The sequence below is a fragment of the Enhydra lutris genome, unplaced genomic scaffold (genome assembly GCF_002288905.1).
Source record: "Enhydra lutris kenyoni isolate GAN:26980312 unplaced genomic scaffold, ASM228890v2 scaffoldscaffold39, whole genome shotgun sequence".
Taxonomy (NCBI): Eukaryota; Metazoa; Chordata; class Mammalia; order Carnivora; family Mustelidae; genus Enhydra; species Enhydra lutris.
The window spans coordinates 19046146-19064040 of record NW_019154123.1 but is presented as its reverse complement, the minus strand read 5'-3'; the positions used below and the strand labels follow the sequence as shown (position 1 = coordinate 19064040).

The following is a 17895-nucleotide window of genomic DNA, read 5'->3' as shown; positions in this document are numbered from 1 at the left end:
CTGGCACATAATTTCATGGTATTCAGGAATGGTGGAGGTGAAGGAGGGGAACCTCCTGGCCCTAGTGAGGAACGAAGCCATCATTTCTCAAGAACACTCTGGGGGCGCCTGGGTGGCTCAGTGGTTTAAGCCTCTGCCTTTGGCTCAGGTCATGATCTCAGGGAACTCGGGTCTAGCCCCGCATTGGGCTCTATGCTCAGCGGGGAGCCTTCTTCCCCCACCTCCTCTGCCTGCCTCTATGCCTACTTATGATCTCTGTCAAATAAATAAATAAAATCTTAAAAAGAAAAAAAAAAAAAAAGAAACTCTGAAATCACAGAACTGCCAAACACCACCACAGACATGATGGAGAAAATAGGACCAGAAACTCTCTCCCAGATTCCCTTTCCACTTTTCCCTTACCACCTCTTTTCCATTCAGTAGCTAAACTGAGCTTTTTAAGCTAGATTTATATCACGTCTCCAACTACCCTCCTTGCTGTTCACTGAACATGCGAGCCACCCTCCCTCCTCATGGCCTTTGTATCGGCTAATCCCTTTGCCTTCAATGTTTCTCCCTTAGATGTTCATGCCATTAACCCCAGATCTGCTCACCTGCTACCCTCACAGAGAGGCCTGCTCTTATCCTATTTCAAACCACAACAATCCCTGTTCTACCTTTTCAATAACACGGTTTACCTTCTAATATACTACATAATGTCCTTATTTATCAGGTCGTTTATCGTCTATCTCCTGTGCTGGAATATAAGCCACATGGAGGCAGGGGTCTTTTCCTTTCACAAAGCTATTCCTAACACATAGAATAATGCTTGACACGCAGGCACGCAATGAACATCTGCTGAATAAATTGTTTCATGCTCAACACAGAATTCTTTTATTCAAGAAATACTTATAAATTGGCGCAGCCACTTTGAAGGAGAGCATGGCAGTTCCTCAAAAAATGAGAGTTACCAATTGACCCAGAAATTCTACTCCTAGGTATATACCCAAAGGAAACAAAAGCCTGTCACACAAAACTTGTACATGAATGTTTACAGCAGCATATTCATGACAGCCAAAAAGCAGAAACAATCCGTGTGTTCAACCGATCAATGAATACATAAAGTGTGGTATAGTCATACATGGAAATACTATCCATGCTGCAACATGGATTAACCTTAAAAATGGCATGCTAAGGACAAGAAACCATTCACAAAAGACCGTATCTTGCAGGACTCCATTTACTTCCTTTCCACATATATTCTAGACAAATCCACAGAAACAGAAAGTAGATCAGTGACTGCCTAGAGGTAGACTGTTTAGAGGAAATGGGGAGCAGATGCTAATGGATGCAAGGCTTTCTGAGGATGAGGAAAAGGCTCTAAAATTGTGGTGATAACTGAAAAACAATGAATACATAAAATCACTGACTTGTATACTTTGAGTATGTCACATGTATATTATGCAAATTATATCTCAATAAAGCTGGTTTTAAAAACAAGGGAAAGTATGTATAGAGTATCATTTAGGTCTTACTCTGGAGATACAGCTAAATACATCAGCTGTCACCAATATTCAACTTTACTTTAGATCCCAGTAAAAAGAAAAACTGCTACCAAACCCTGAGATAAAGGTGTGAGGACCAGCTGTGGGGGAGTCAGCAATGAGAAGAGTTCTCATTCTAGCTGTATGCTGGAGATGGAGCTGAGCAGAGCTGAGGGCAAGGAATGAGTCAAAGCTCATGCCAACCTGAGGTGAAAAAGGAACAAGTTTTGTGGGTGGGATCAAGAGCTCGGAATTTAAAAAAAAAAAAAAAAAAATTCAGGGCACCTGGGTGGCTCAGTCAGTTAAGCATCAACTCTTGATTTTGGCTCAGGCTGTGACCTCAGGGTCTTAAGATCAAGCTCCATGTCAGGCTCCAATCTGTACATGGAGTCTGCTTAAGATTCCTCCTTTCCTCTCCCTCTGCCCCTCCCACCATCTCTTTAAAACACACACACACACACACACACACACACACACACACACACATATCTCATCAAATGGAAGACTTCACACATGTAATAGAGGTGTGACTTACTAAGAAAGAAATGCCAACAACTAAGTGACGACCCAATGTCTTAACCATAGTACAATGAAGTGTGCAAATTGGTCACACCAGCTTCTCATTGCTTTGAAATCTTTCCAAGAGGCAATTTCTCCTGCCTTTAGTTACACTGCTTATTTTGTTGCAGACAATCCTTTCATAACCTGATGTCTTTTTCCAAAAATATATGGAATTCCCATCACTCCTCGAACAACAAAGTCTTCATTAATGTCAGATTCATGCCATACTACTAATTCTATGCCACTCTGTATAACAATAACCTTTGTTTCAGTCCGAAGTACAGAATAATCTTAGTACATTTTGAACTCTGCATGTATGGCATATAACCTCAAAAAGATGAAGAGCTATGACCAAGTTTATGAAAATGTGGGCCATGACCATCACATTATGATCATACCTGGTCAATGGCAATTGGTGATACTGCCATCTAAGACATACCTCAACTTCGGATTCAAAGACAGTCATAAGACAGCATTTTTAAAGGTTCAACAGAATGTGTGTATTTTTATATATATAGTGTGTTGTACCTCTTGGAGCCACCTGTTCGGTTAGTTCTAAAATTTTAAAGACTATCAAAGCTTTAGTAGTAGCCTGCTTTTGTTTAACAAATCTGAGCTACTAAATCTATCTTTATTATTATATCTGTAAAATACACCATACCACACTTCTCTCGAAATTGGCCAGTTAAATGACATTTATAAAAGATTTTCGCTATTCTCTTTGGCAGTGTTCACTTCTCAGTGTTTAAAAACAGTAAAGTGAGCCTCAAGGACTCTAACCTGACATGGTGGTATGGGTCCTGGCACCACCAAGGTCCTCCTGAGTAACATCCTCATTGGTGACAGACTTCACAACATCCGGGCCAGTGATGAACAGGTAGGAGGTGTCCTGAAATCAGAATTCCAGAAGGATCAATCTCAGAGCACCTTAGAGTTGATATAGCCAAGACAAATGCAGAGAAGTTAGTGATATGGTGACAGAACCAGCTTGGGATGCTGCTCAAAGATACCTATCCAAACTAAAGCCCCAAGGTTTCCCTGCCTCACTGTCTACTAAGAAAATCTTCACTGTACGGTTCTATCACAGCAAAATTATTTGCAGTATGCCTAACGTTGCAGGGTCATTTATCTGTAAACACCTTAACTGGTAGTCTTATCCGAGCTTGCTATGCACCAAGCATTCTTCTAAAGCACTTTATGGGACTGTGTCAGTAAGCCCCAGTACTATAAATGGGGAAACTGAGTCACTGTGACAGTACATATAGTTTACCTAAAATAAACCAGCCACCTTAAGTTAAACCATTTGGAGACCAGGAAAATCAATGATTTTTTAAAGAGTGACAGGCATTTAATTTTTAGTTTTTAACTTAAAGATAAAGGCATTTTGTAAAACATTAAAAAAGAATAGGTGATATAGTAGAATATAAGTCTATATCCAAGTCCTTAATCTCCAGGCCAACAATTTCCCTCCCCAAAGGCAACCACTGTCAGTTTCTCTCTTTGCAAGACATCCATACATATGTGAACATTAATATATATATCTGTCCTCTTATTTTCTTCCCAGCGCAATGTCCTACATACATTGTTCTGAAACTTCTTGAATACCATTCCATATCAGGACAGTAGGATAGTTATAATAATTTAACTGTACCTGCCGATGGTCATTTAGGTTATTTCCAGTATTTTGCTATAACAAGCATTTCTGCAGTCAATATCTTACTATAGTCATCTCTGGCAGCTCACTGTTCATTTTCTTTGTCCATTTTTCTATTGAATACTTATTTTTATGTACTAAGGAAATTAGTTCTTAAACTGATATGGGTGTTTTATCAGTCTGTTTTATGGAACCTTGGCTTGGAACTCTGCTAGAAAGGTCTAGCTAGAAAGGTCATTCTTCCCCACTCCACACAGACTCATAAACAAATGTTCATGGGGCGCCTGGGTAGCTCAGTGGGTTAAAGCCTCTGCCTTCGGCTCAGATCATGATCCCATGGTCCTGGGATCGAGCCCCACATCGGGCTCTCTGCTCAGCGGGGAGCCTGCTTCCCTTCCTCTCTCGCTCTCTCTGCCTGCCTCTCTGCCTACTTGTGATCTCTGTCTGTCAAATAAATAAATAAAATCTTTAAAAAAAAAAAAACAACAAATGTTCAGAACAGCATTATCTGTAACAGTCAAAAACTGGAAAATAATCCAATATCCATCAACAGGTGAAATCTCAAAATAATTATCCCAAATGAAAGAATCCAGCATCCACCCTTCCCACCACCCACCTAAAAAGAATATACTTTTTGTATGTGTTTTATAGATAGAAAATATCATTCTGAATGATTCTGTTTATATAACATCCTACAAAATGCAAGTCAGTTTATTGTGATAGGAAGCAGATGAATGGTTTGTTACCAGAAGACAGGGCTGAGAGGAAGGGAAAGATGGATTACGATGAAGAAACCTTTGTGGGGGCTGGCTATGTTCATTACCTTGATTGTGGTCGTGGCTTCACAGTTGTATTCATGTGTCAAAACTCAAACTGCCAACTCTTATATGTGCAGTTATCATAGAATTATATCTCAAAGTTGTTAAAAAAAACAAACAAACTGGAAATTGCAAAGAGCCAAGAATATCCCATACCCACTTGAAGAATAAGGAGGGATAACTCGCTATACCAACTCTCAGTACTTGTCATACAGCCCCTGTCATGAAGACAGTGTGGTGTTGGCACAGGGATAAGCGAACAGACCCCAGAAGAGCTCTGTGAAACATTCTTGATATAGAGACACTTGATTCATGACACAGGTGGCATTCCACAGTAGGAAAGGATGTGCTTTTCAATAAAAGCCTCTCAGTCAACTAGGTAACTGTACGGAAAAAAATGAAACTAGCCTCTCTTTCATACTATGTGTGAACTTCAATTCCAACTAGATTTAAACATAAATGTAAAAGGTAAAATAATAAAGTTTTTAGAAAAATGATCTTCATGATTTTGGGGTAGAAAAACTGTGTCAAATGTGTCAAGAACTAAGACACATTACTCATAAAGTTTACATTTCACATTGGTTCTCCTATCAAAAGGGCATAGAAGCCAGCTTGAAGGGACTCCCACTGGCTAAGTGAGGACAATTTGAACATGAAAACAAATGCTAGAAATGGATTAGAAACACCTAAGTAGAACAGGAAATCCAGGAACCCACAATAATAACAAGTTCATGAACTAAACAAATGCCCAAGGAAGCAGGGCTCTTCCTGAGGGTAGGATGCCAACTGATATGAAGTAAATGGTAGAGTTGGTAAATGCCAATTTTGTAGAAATTGCTTTAGACAAATATCCTTGATAGATGCAAAATCAAGGAGAAAAAGTATAATGTTAAGTAGCATCCTTGCATGGTGTCTATCTCCCCATAAGTATTAATCAATTACAAAAGGAAAAACAATAAATACACAGCAGAGAAACCAGACAACACCTCAAACAGTGATCAAATATCATGGATGAGGGGCAAATGGACATCACTTGTCTCTAGATGTGATCATCTGAGCAGGATACATCAGTTACATAGTAGACACAGTGGGATAACTACTCTGAATCTAGTCATGAGGAAACATGAGATAAACACAACTGAGGAACAATCTCATAATTTGTTTTGTAGCCTTTGAAAATGTCAGTATCATGACAAAGTCTGAAGAACTGTTGCAGATTAAAGGAAGATTAATAGGATATGGTAAATAAGTGCAGTATATGATTCCCAAATGGATCCTTTAATGGAAGAAAAAAAAATACTATAAAGGACATTATTGGGACAACTGACCAAACAGAATCTGAATGGTAGAAGAGATTAAAGTATTATATAGGATAGATTACACACTGAACACACATAAAACAAGTCTTAATAAATTTAAAAAGATGACAAAAACAGCTTGTATGATTTAAATCACATTGGGATGAAACCAGGAACAGAAGGAGAACTGGAAAATTCAAATATGCAGAAATTAAACATCACACTCTTTAAAAAAAAAAAAAAAAAAAACACTCTGACAAAGACAAAAGTCAAGTGAAATTGGAAAATTAACCTGAGACAAATGAAAGTAAAAACACAGCATATAAAAACTTGTCTGATACAATAAAAGCAGAGCTAAGAGGGGAAGTTATAGCTGTAAGCACACTAGGAAAGAAGAAAGATCCCAAATCACCTAACTTTATACCTTAAGGGAAAAAAAAAAACACCTGAACCTAAAGTTAGCAGAAAGAAGAAAATAAAGATCAGAGCAGAGCATGAAAAAATAGAAAAGCAAGATATAACACACATGTACACACACACACACCCCTCAATGGAACCAAAAGCTCATTCTTCAAAAAGATTAGCAAAGCTGACTTATCTTTTGCTAGATGGACTAATAGAGAGTCAAAGGACTAAAATAAATGAAAATAGGGACATTACTGCCAACTCTAGAAAAATAAAAAGGATAAGAGTACTACAAACAATTCCACACCAAATTGGATAACCCAGATGAAATGAACAATTCTTAAAATAACAACCTATAAGACTAATCAGTAACACAGGGCTTCACCAGTGAATTTTACCAAACATTTCAAGAATTAAATATCAATTCCTCTCAAACTCTTCCAAAAAAATTAGAGGATGAAACACTTCCTAAGACCCACCATTATCTTAATGCCAAAGCCAGACAACAATAGAAGAAAGCTACAGATCAATATCCCATATAAATATTGATGCAAAAATATTCATATTACTAGCAAAACTAACTCAACATTTTAAAAGAATTACACAGCAAGACCAAATGGAATTTTTACTTGACATTTAAGAATGGCCCACTGCAGAGATATCAATGTAAAAATACTTCAATAAACAAAGGGAAGAAAATTACATGATCATCTCAATTGATGCAGAAAAAATATCTGACAAAATTCAACATCCTAGCATGATAAAAATACTCAGAAAACTAGAAATAGAAAACATAATAAAGGCAATTTATGAAAAACCCACAGCTAGTATCATACTCTGTGGTGAAAGACTGAAAGCTTTTCTTCTAAGTTCAGGTAATAAGGCAAGGATCCTCACTTTCACCACTTCTAATCAACATAGTACTAAGAGTCGTAGCCAGAGCAATTAGGCAAGAAAAAAAAAAAAAAAGACCTGCAAATCAGAAATGATGATGTAAAAAAAAATCTGTCTGCAGATGACATGATTTTATATATAGAAAACCCTAAAGACTCCACAGGGGCCCCCCAAAAAAAATTAATCAAAGTTGCTGCATACAAAAAATTAGCTACATTTCAGACACCCTCTCAGTTGCCTGAATTGCTTAGACTCAAGGAGGGCTATTAGGTCTGGGTCCACAGTCATTATTTCAGAATAAGATGAAAAAGGAGGCAACAACCACCGCCATTTATTTTATTTTTTTTTTTCTTTAAAGAGTTTATTTATTTGACAGAGATCACAAGTAGGCAGAGAGGCAGGCAGAGAGAGAGGAAGGGAAGCAGGCTCCCCGCTGAGCAGAGAGCCCGATGCGGGGCTTGATCCCAGGACCCTGGGATCATGACCTGAGCCGAAGGCAGTGGCTTTAATCCACTGAGCCACCCAGGCGCCCCCCAACCACCGCCATTTAATGCATAGCTAAGAGTGGAGGTTTGGTTGCATCTAAATTCAAAAGCAAACTGGAAATTACATTCAACCACTTTTTTTTTTTTTTTAAGGCAGAAACAGGAGTCCAAGATGGTGGAGGAGTGGGAGACCTTAATTTCATCTGGTCCCAGAAATTCAGCTAGATAGCTATCAAATCATTCTGAACATCTGTGAACTCAACCAAAGTTCTAAGAAAAGAATTGCTGCAACTCTACAAATAGGAAAGCAACCACTTTCTGCAAGGTAGGAGGTGTGGAGAAGTGAATCTGAGGCAATATACAGGAAGATAGATGTGAGGGAGAGGGAGGGAACTTCCATCAGTCAGCTCCAGGCAAGTGGTAGAGCAGCAGAGCACAAAATTGGAACTTTTAGAAGTCTGCTCCACTGAGGGACATTGCTCAGACAGCGGGGGGTGGGTAGAACCCCCACTGGGACAGTGTGGTCTCAGATCCTTGGGGTCACAGGAAGACCAGGGGTGCCTGAGTGAGGCAAGCTCCCAGGCACCAGAGTGGGGAAACCAGCTGAAAACAGTGAGCCCAGAAGTGGGCTCTCAGCTTAGGGTTACCATAAACCATGAACCCCAACACATATGGGTGACTAGTCTCTAAGCTGGTTGGGCCCAACCAGCAGCAGAACAGATGACTCCCCCTTCCTCCTCTGGGAGAAGTGGCGTAGGAGCATGCCACAGGAATCTGCAGGGTTTGGAGACCCAAAGCAGGGTCATGTGCCAGAAATAGAAACAATCAGTCACAGGCCAGATGAGCATGGAGTGTAGCTGGAGACTAGGGAGACAGGAATGACTGACAGCTTTTCGCTGAGGACTCATTGAGGAGTGGGGACCCGAGCTTTTGGTTCTGGGGCCAGAGATTGGGAAGCCGCCATTTTCATTCTCATCCTCTAAGCTATAAAGAAAGGCTTCAGGGAACAAAAGCCACATAAAGCAAATTTAAGAAACAAAACAGTGGATCATAGGGCAAGAGAGGAAAAAATAAAACAAGATGAAACTAGATAGGAAGACAAACAAGAGACTCTTAATCACAGGAAACAAACTGAGGGTTGCTGGAGGCGAGGGTGGTAGGGGGATGGGGTAACTAGGGGATGGATGTTAAGGAGGGCACATGATGTAAGAACACTGGGTGTTATATAAGACTGATGAACCACAGACCTGTACTCTGAAACCAATAATACATTATATGTTAATTAACTGAATTTAAATTTTTAAAAATATCAAAAAAAAACACTTTTAAACCACCTTTTTTTTTTTTTTTTTTTTTTAAGGCAATGAATTGACTTAAGTATTCTGTCACTGCTGGCTAGCAGTTTTCTTAGGTCTAATTCGGGTCACTAATTCAGCTCACCGAATCATGCTGTATCTTGACATGGCAGGGGCCAAGGCAGGTGCCCCAAAATGAGCCACTTTGACATGAAGATTATTTTAAGATAAAAAGCAATCAATATCCAGCAGATTCAGGAAAAGCTCTTTACCTTCCCTACAACTGCCTGAAAAGAATTTAGATAGAGGACCTGCTCCAGAAAGATAGCTATCCCCATGGATAACTACATTATACCACGAACTAGGTATGGTAGACAGGGAGGAACCTAAAAAGGCCTGTTTGCGCAAAGTCTTCAATGTTCCATTGTTTCTGAGTGGCCCAGCAAACATTTGTTTACCAAACATTTACTCTTTTTCATCTTCCTGCTCCTTAGCTCAGGACTACAAATATCCCTCATTCTACCTGACTATTTTTAGAATTTCCATGTCTGTGTAGATTCTCTGGAGATATTAAATTAAATTTGATATTCTCCTGCTTTAAAAAAAATTAGCTGCATTTTTATAGAGCAACAACAAACAATATGGAAAGGAAATTACAAAAATAATTTCATTTATAATAGCTTCTAAAAGAATAAAGTACTTGGGACGCCTGGGTGGCTCAATTGGTTGGACGACTGCCTACGGCTCAGGTCATGATCCCGGAGTCCCGGGATCGAGTCCCGCATCGGGCTCCCAGCTCCATGGGGAGTCTGCTTCTCTCTCTGACCTTCTCCTCGCTCATGCTCTCTCTCACTGTCTCTCTTTCAAATAAATAAATAAAATCTTAAAAAAAAAAAAGAGAATAAAGTACTTAGGAATGACTTAACTAAAGAGGCACAAGATTTGTACACTAAAAATTATAGAACATCACTGAAAGAAATTTAAAAATTCACAAATAAATAGAAAGACATCTCCTATTCATGGGATGAAAGACAATACTGTAAGAGGTCAACACTACCAAAAACTATAATATACAGATTCAATGCCATCCCTATCAAAACCACAATGACTTTTTCTTACAGAAAGAGAAAAGCCCATCCTAAAATTGATGAGGAATCTCAGAGTACTCTGTATAACCACAACAATCTTAAAGAACAACGAAGTTGGAGGTCTCACACTTTCTTGACTTCAAAACCTACTACAAAGCTACAGGAATCAAAACAGTGTGGTACTGGCATGAAGGCATATAGACCAGTCAAAAACAGAAAGCCCAGAAATGAGCCTTCATACATATGCTCAAACGGTTTGGCAATGATACCTATATCATCCAGTGGAGAAAGGACAATCTTTTCAATGAATGGTGATGGAAAAATGGCATATTCACATGCAAAAGAATGAAGCTGAACTTTATGTTTTACCATATACAAAAATTAACTAAAAGGGATCAAAGGCCTACAAAGAAGAGCTAAAAGCATAACACTTAGGAAATGGGCAAAGTCTCATGACACTGGATCTGGCAACACTTCTTAAATATAGATAAAAATTCAGGGGCAACATAAGATAATAAACTGGACTTAATCAAAATTATTATCTTGTGCAAAGGACACTACCAACAGAATGAAAAGGCAGCCCACAGAATAGGAGAAAATATTTCCAAATCACATATCTGATAAGTGACTAATATCCAGAATACTTATTTTAACTCCTATAACTCAACAATAAAAAGTAATTCAAAAATTAACAGGGGCCTAAGCAACATTTTTCTAGATATATCTCCTCAGGCAAAAGAAACAAAAGCAAAAATAAACTATTGGGACTACATCAAAACAAAAAAAGATTTTGCAAAGCAAAGGAAATGATAAAACAAAAAGGCAACATACTAAATAGGAGAAAATATTTACAAACAATGCATCTGATAAGGGGTTAATATCCAACACCAACAAAACTCAACACCAAAATAATCCCACTGAAAATGGGCAGAAAATATGAACAGACATTTCTCCAAAGAAGACATCCAGATGGCTAACAGACACGTGAAAAGATGCTCAACATCACTATTCATCAGGGAAATGCAAATCAAAACCACAATGAAATGTTACCTCACGGGGCGCCTGGGTGGCTCAGTGGGTTGAGCCTCTGCCTTCGGCTCAGGTCATGATCCCAGGATCCTGGGATCAAGCCCAGCATCGGGCTCTCTGCTCCGTGGATAGCCTGCTTCCTCCTCTCTCTCTCTGCCTACCTCTCTGCCTACTTGTGATCTCTGTCTGTCAAATAAATAAATAAAATCTTTAAAAAAAAAAAAAAGGAAAAAAAAGAAATGTTACCTCACACTTGTCAGAATGGCTGAAATAAAAAATATAAGAAACAGTAAGTGTTGGTAAGAATGTGGGAAAAAAGGATCCTTCATGTACTGTTGGTGGCAATGCAAACTGGTGCAGCCACTGTGGAAAACAGTGGATGATGTTTCCTAAAAATTTTAAAGAGAAGTAATACCTGACCCAGTAATTCCATTCTTAGGTATATACCCCAAAGAACAAAAAGAGAACACCACAGAAACAGTACAAAAACTTGTACATCAATATTTATTGCAGTTTATTTGCAATAACCAAAAGCTGGAAACAGCTGGAGTCTCTGGATGGTTCAGTCCACTAAGCATCTGCCTTTGGCTCAGGTCATGATCTCGGGGTCCTGGGATCAGAGTTCCACGTTAGCTCTCCATTAAGTGGGGAGTCTGCTCGTCCCTCTCCCTCACCCCCTCCACCTGTGTGCTCTCTCTTGCTAATAAATAAAATCTTAACAAAGAAAAAAAGGGGGGGGGGGCACCTGGGTGGCTCAATGGGTTAAAACCTCTGCCTTTGGTTCAGGTCATGATCCCAGGGTCCTGGAATCGAGCCCCACATCGGGCTTTCTGCTCAGCAGGGAGCCTGCTTCCCTTCCTGTCTCTGCCTGCCTCTCTGCCTACTTGTGATCTCTGTCTGTCAAATAAATAAATTTTTTAAAATCTTTAAAGAAAAAAAAAAAGCAGCGGTGGCTTTAGTGGCTCAGGTGGTTAAACATCTACCTTTAGTTCAGGTCTCATGATCTCAGGGTCCTGGGACTGAGTCCCACATTGGGATCTCTGCTCAGCTGGGAGTCTGCTTCTCTTTCTCCCTCTCCCTCTCTGTTCTTTAATAAATGGATAAGATCTTTGGGGAAGAAAAAAAAAAAAGATGGAAACAATTTGTGTTCACTGACACATGAATGGATATTTAAATGTGGCATATACATACAAAGGAATATTAACCAGCCTTTAAAAGATGGCAATTCTAACACATGTTACAACATGGACTAACTCTGAAGACATTATGCTAAATGAAATAAACCAGTCACAAATGGGCAGATACTGTAGGATTCCAAAAATTCACAGAGAGAACAGTGTTGGGAGTAGTAGGGAATGGTAAACTAGTGTTTAATAAGTAAAAAGTTTCAGCTGGGATAGATGAAAAATTTCTGGAGATTGCCGGTGGTGCTGGTATCACAAAAATCTGGATATACCTAATGCCATAGAACTGTAACTGAAATTTTCCATTTTTGACTTTTTTGTGTATATTTTACCACAATTTTTTAAAGTACTATATCAGTGTTAAACTTTCTGAATTTATTAACTAGTTGTGAAAGAAAATATCTTAATTCTTAAGAATTATATTCAGAAGCATTAAACAGTAAAGAAACATGATATATACAACCCACTCATGAATGGTTAATAATTCTGAAAATTTAGTTGCCTGAGTGGCTCAGTTGGTTAAGCATCTGCCTTTGGCTGAGATCATGACCCCAGGGTCCTGGGATCAAGCCCCACATACGGCTCCCTGCTCAGTGGAGAGTCTGCTTCTCCCTCTGCCCCTGCTGTTCCCCCCCACCATGCACTCGCAAATAAAGACAATCTTTAAAAATAAATAAATAAATAATAGAATTCTGAAAACTCGAAATTTCAAAATAAAGACTTGAAACACTCTGTTCAAAAGGTAGAATTAAGAGGAGGAAAGCTGCAAATTACAGTGTGGGAGAAGGCAGCTGCAACATAAAACTGATAAAGAACTTACATCCAGAATATAAAAAGAACTAAAAATAAGAAAAAACCCACAATTTTTAAAATGGGCAAAATAGATGAACAGGCACACCACAAAAGAAGAAACATATGAAAAGGTGCTAAATCTCATTAGTCATGGAAATGCAATGAAAGATCACACCACATGCAAACTGGCATAATTAAATCATACTAATAAAAGTGCTGGCAAGGATGTGAAACAAATGAAAATTCTCACACACTGCAAATAGAAGTGTAAATTGCTGCACCGTCTTTAATGAACAGTTAGGCATTACCCTAAAAAACTGAAGATATGTACATCCTATGACATAACTATGCTCTTACCCTGAGAACCTGAAACCAGGGTACAGGTTTAAGAATGTTTAGATCACGAAGCACCTAGGTGGCTCAGTGGGTTAAAGCCTCTGCCTTGGGCTCGGGTCATGGTCCTGGGGCCCTGGGCTCACGCCCCGTGTCAGGCTCTCTGTTTGGCGGGGAGCCTGCTTCCCCTCTCTCTCTGCCTGCCTCTCGGCCTGCTTGTGATCTCTCTCTCTCTCTCTCTCTCTCTCTCTCTCTCTCTGTGTCAAATAGATAAGTGGATAAATAAAATCTTTTTTAAAAATGTTTATATCAGCATCAATGGCAATGGCAAAAATCTTTAAACACAAAAGGTAGTAGAACAGATGACTATGTTAAGATAATTTACTACAGATTAAAATGAATGAACTATATTTACAAAGAACATGGATAAATCTTAAAAACATAATGAGTCATAGTCACACACAAAAGAATGAACAAAAGAATGAATATTATATGATTTCATCTTATATTAAAGGTCAAAACAGGCAACAAGCCACAACTTGTAACTATAAAGCAAAGCATATACAGATAATTACCATAAAAGCTGAGATCATAAATAATTCTGGACAGGATGAAAGGAGGCAATAGTGATTAGGAAAGGTAATGGGAGCAGGGTTCCTGAAGGTCATTTCTTGAACTCATATTATTTACATGGATTTGCACTTAATAATTGTCAAACTTACATATTTTACGTACTTCCCTGAGTATGAGACAATTAACAGTGCTTAAAAAATTTTAAATTAAGTGGGAGAGAGGCAAAGACAGAATCAGGGAGACAAATTAGCATTCTGCAATAACCCAGGTGGGATGCTTGAATTAATATGGTAGCAATGTAAGTAGTAAGACATACGAAGCAATATAATTTTAGATTACATTCTAAAGTAGAATGAATATGACTTGGAACTGAACTTGGCATGTGACAGAAAAAGAGGAGTTAAAATGGTGGAATGTTTTTTCATCTGAGCCACTGGAAGGCTGGACTTGCCATTTATTAAGATGGGGAAGGCTGCAGGAAAGCAACTTGGAAGAGGCTTGTAAGAGACCAAAATCTATGAAGTTTGAGATACCACTGAAGGCCAATTGGAAACACTGGTAGGTACCCAAATGGGTAATCCTAGAGTTCAGGAGTGTTCCATCCGGAAGACACAGATTTGAGAGCTGTCAGCAAAGAGTTGAATATTTAAAGTCTGGAGATGGGATAAAAATCACCCAGGGAAGGAGAGAAGAGCTAGAAGAAGAAATCCAAGAATTATGGTGCTTCCAAGTTTCAGAGGAAGGAATGATCAGCTAAGTAAAATGCTGAAAGGCCAAGTAAGATGATGACTGAGAAATGTCAACCAGAATTTAGTAATGCTGGAATCTCTGAGGTCTTTGATACAAAAAACTGACATTATGATTACGCTAAATAGAGTAATATCCATTTCGGGACGCCTGGGTGGCTCAGTTGGTTAAGCAGCTGCCTTCGGCTCAGGTCATGATCCCAGCGTCCTGGGATCGAGTCCCACATCAGGCTCCTTGCTCACCAGGGAGCCTGCTTATCCCTCTGCCTGCCTTGTGCTCACTTTCTCGTTCTCCCTCTCTCTGACAAATAAATAAATAAAATCTTTTAAAAAAAAAATAATATCCATTTCATCAGAAACTAAATATTCGAGTATATTCACATCTATTTCTCAATTCTATTCTGTTCTCCTGGTCTATTTATTTATAAATTAATGAACCAGTTTGTTATTTCACTTTATATTTTATCACCTAGCAGAGCATGCCACTCATTACTTCTTTCATGGAATATCTAGTCCTTTAAAAATCAATCTGTAGCATTTTTATTACACTCTCATTAAACACATCAAATATTTAAGATGTAGAATGCTTAAGACCTGATGATTAGTTGTGGAGGACTAAAGAGGGGAGATGGCACTAATATGCAGATACTAAAAGTTCTGCAAGTGCAGAATAGGATTGCTTAGCATACAAACACATAACTAATAAAAAAGGACATAAACACCAAAACCAGTAGCTTTCTCTACACTGAAAAAGAAAAAGAAAGCCAGCCCATTCACAATAGCATCAAGCATAATAAAATATTCCAAATGAATTTAACAAAGGAGGTGGAAGATCTATACACTGAAAACTCTAAGACTTTGATGAAAGATACTGAAGATGACAAAAATAAATGGAAGAGATCACATGTTCCTGGATAAGAGTATTGTTAAAATGTCCATACTACCCAGAGCTATCTATAGATTCAATGCAATTCCTTTCAAAATTCCAATGACATTTTTGACAGAAATAGAAAAAAACAGTCTAAAATTTATATAGAGGGGCGCCTGGGTGGCTCAGTGGGTTAAGCCTCTGTCTCAGGCTCGGGTCATGATCTCAGGGTCCTAGGATGGAGCCTCACATGGGCTGTCTGCTCAGCGGGGAGCCGCCCCCCGCCTGCCTCTCTGCCTACTTATGATCTCTGTCAAATAAGTAAATAAATAAATCTTTTCTTTTTTAAGTCTTTTAAAAAAATAAAATAAAATAAAATTTGTATAGAACCACAAAAGACCCCAAATAACAAAAACAATTCTGGCAAAGACAATTAAAGTTAGAGGCACCATATTTTTTTATTTCAAACTATTCTACAAAGTTATAGTAATCTTTTAAACAGTATAGTACTGGCATAAAAACATACTTGCAAACCAATAGAACAGAATCAAGAGCCCAAAAGCATACCCTCATATATACTACCAACTAATATTCGACAAGAGAGCCAAGAATATTCAATGAGGAAAAGCTAAGGCTCTTCAATAAATGATTTTGGGGGTGCCTGGCTGGCTCAGTTGGTTAAGCATCTGCCTTAAGCTCAGGTCATGGTCCCAGAGTCCTGGGATCAAGTCCTGCATTGGGATCCCTGCTCAGTGGGTAGTCTGCTTCTCCCTCTACTCCTCCCCTTTGCCTGTGATCTCTCTCTCTCTCTCTTTTAAGCTCTCTCTCTCTCAAATAAATAAAATCTTAAATAAATAAATAAATAAATAAATAAATAAATTTGGGAAAACTGGATCTCTACAGGCAGAAGAATGCAACTACACCCATATATTCAACCAGTCACAAAAATTAACTCAATGGATTAAAGGCTTAAAGACCTGAAACCATAAAAGTCTTAGAAGAAAACATGGCGGAGGAAACCTGGGTGGCTCAGTCGACTAAGCGTCTGCCTTCAGCTCAGGTCATGATCCTGGGGTCCTGGGATCGAGCCCCACATAGGGCTCCCCGTTCAGCAGAAGCCTGCTTCTCTGTCTCCTTCTGCCCCTCCCCTGCTTGTGCACGCTTCTTTGCTCATTCTCTCTCTATCATTCTCAAATAAATAAAATCTTCAAAACCAACTTTTTTTAATTTAAAAAAAGAAAACATAGGGAACAATTTTATGGATACAACACCAAAAGCAGAAGGAACAAAAGCAAAAATTAACAAGTAGGACATCAAACTAAAAAGCTTCTGCACGGCAAAAGAAAAATCAACAAAATATAAAGGCAGCCTACTGAATGAGAGAAAATATTTGCAAATCATATATCTGAAAAGGGATTAATATAAAAAATATTTAAAGAACACCTACAACTCAATAACAACTACAGCAAAAATCCAAAATGGTAATTATGTGAAATGAAAAATGTATTTTTTTTTAAAGATTTTATTTATTTATTTGACAGACAGAGATCACAAGCAGGCAGAGAGGCAGGCAGAGAGAGAGAGAGGAGGAAGCAGGCTCCCCGCTGAGCAGGGAGCCCGATGCGGGGCTCAATCCCAGCACCCTGGGAATCATGACCTGAACTGAAGGCAGAGGCTTTAACCCACTGAGCCACCCAGGCACCCCTGAAATGGAAAATGTATTAACAACCTTATTGTGATAAACATTTCACAATATATGTATATATAAGGCTATCACATTGTACACTTTAAACTTACACATGCTATATGACAATTGTACCAATAAAGCTACAAAAAAAATTTTTAATGAACAGAGGACCTCAACAGACATTTTTCCAAGGAAGACATACAAATGGTCAACATCACTAATCATCTGGGAAATGTAAATCAAAACCAAAAGGAGGTGCCACCTCAACCTGTTAGAATGGTGATTATCAAAAAGACAAGAACTAGCTGTTGGCAAGAATGTGGAGGAAAGGGAACCCTTGTGCACCACTGATGGGAATGTAAATTGATACAGCCACTATGGAAAACAGTAGGGAAGTTCCTCAAAAAATTAAAAATAGAATCACCAACAATTCTACTTTTGGATATATACCCAAAGGAAACCATCAACAAAACTAAAAGACAGCCTACTAAATGGGAAAAGATATTTGAAAATGACATATCTGATAAAGGGTTAGTATCTCAAGTATATAAAGAACTGATACAACTCAACATCTCCAAAACAAATAACCCAAACAAAAAAAACGGGCAGAAAACACAGACAGACATTTCTCCAAAGATGACATCCAGATGGTGGCTAACAGA

General features: G+C 38.6%; 1 protein-coding gene across 2 annotated transcripts in view; it reads right to left on the bottom strand.

Moving 5' to 3' along the window:
• Nucleotides 1-17895, bottom strand: part of LOC111154989 (propionyl-CoA carboxylase beta subunit) — a 104478-nt gene that overhangs the window by 54568 nt on the left and 32015 nt on the right. For both annotated transcript variants that reach the window (XM_022514962.1, XM_022514963.1), the window contains one exon: nt 2865-2973. In XM_022514962.1, coding sequence (XP_022370670.1) covers nt 2865-2973 — 109 coding nt within the window. The remainder of the gene's footprint in view (nt 1-2864; nt 2974-17895) is intronic.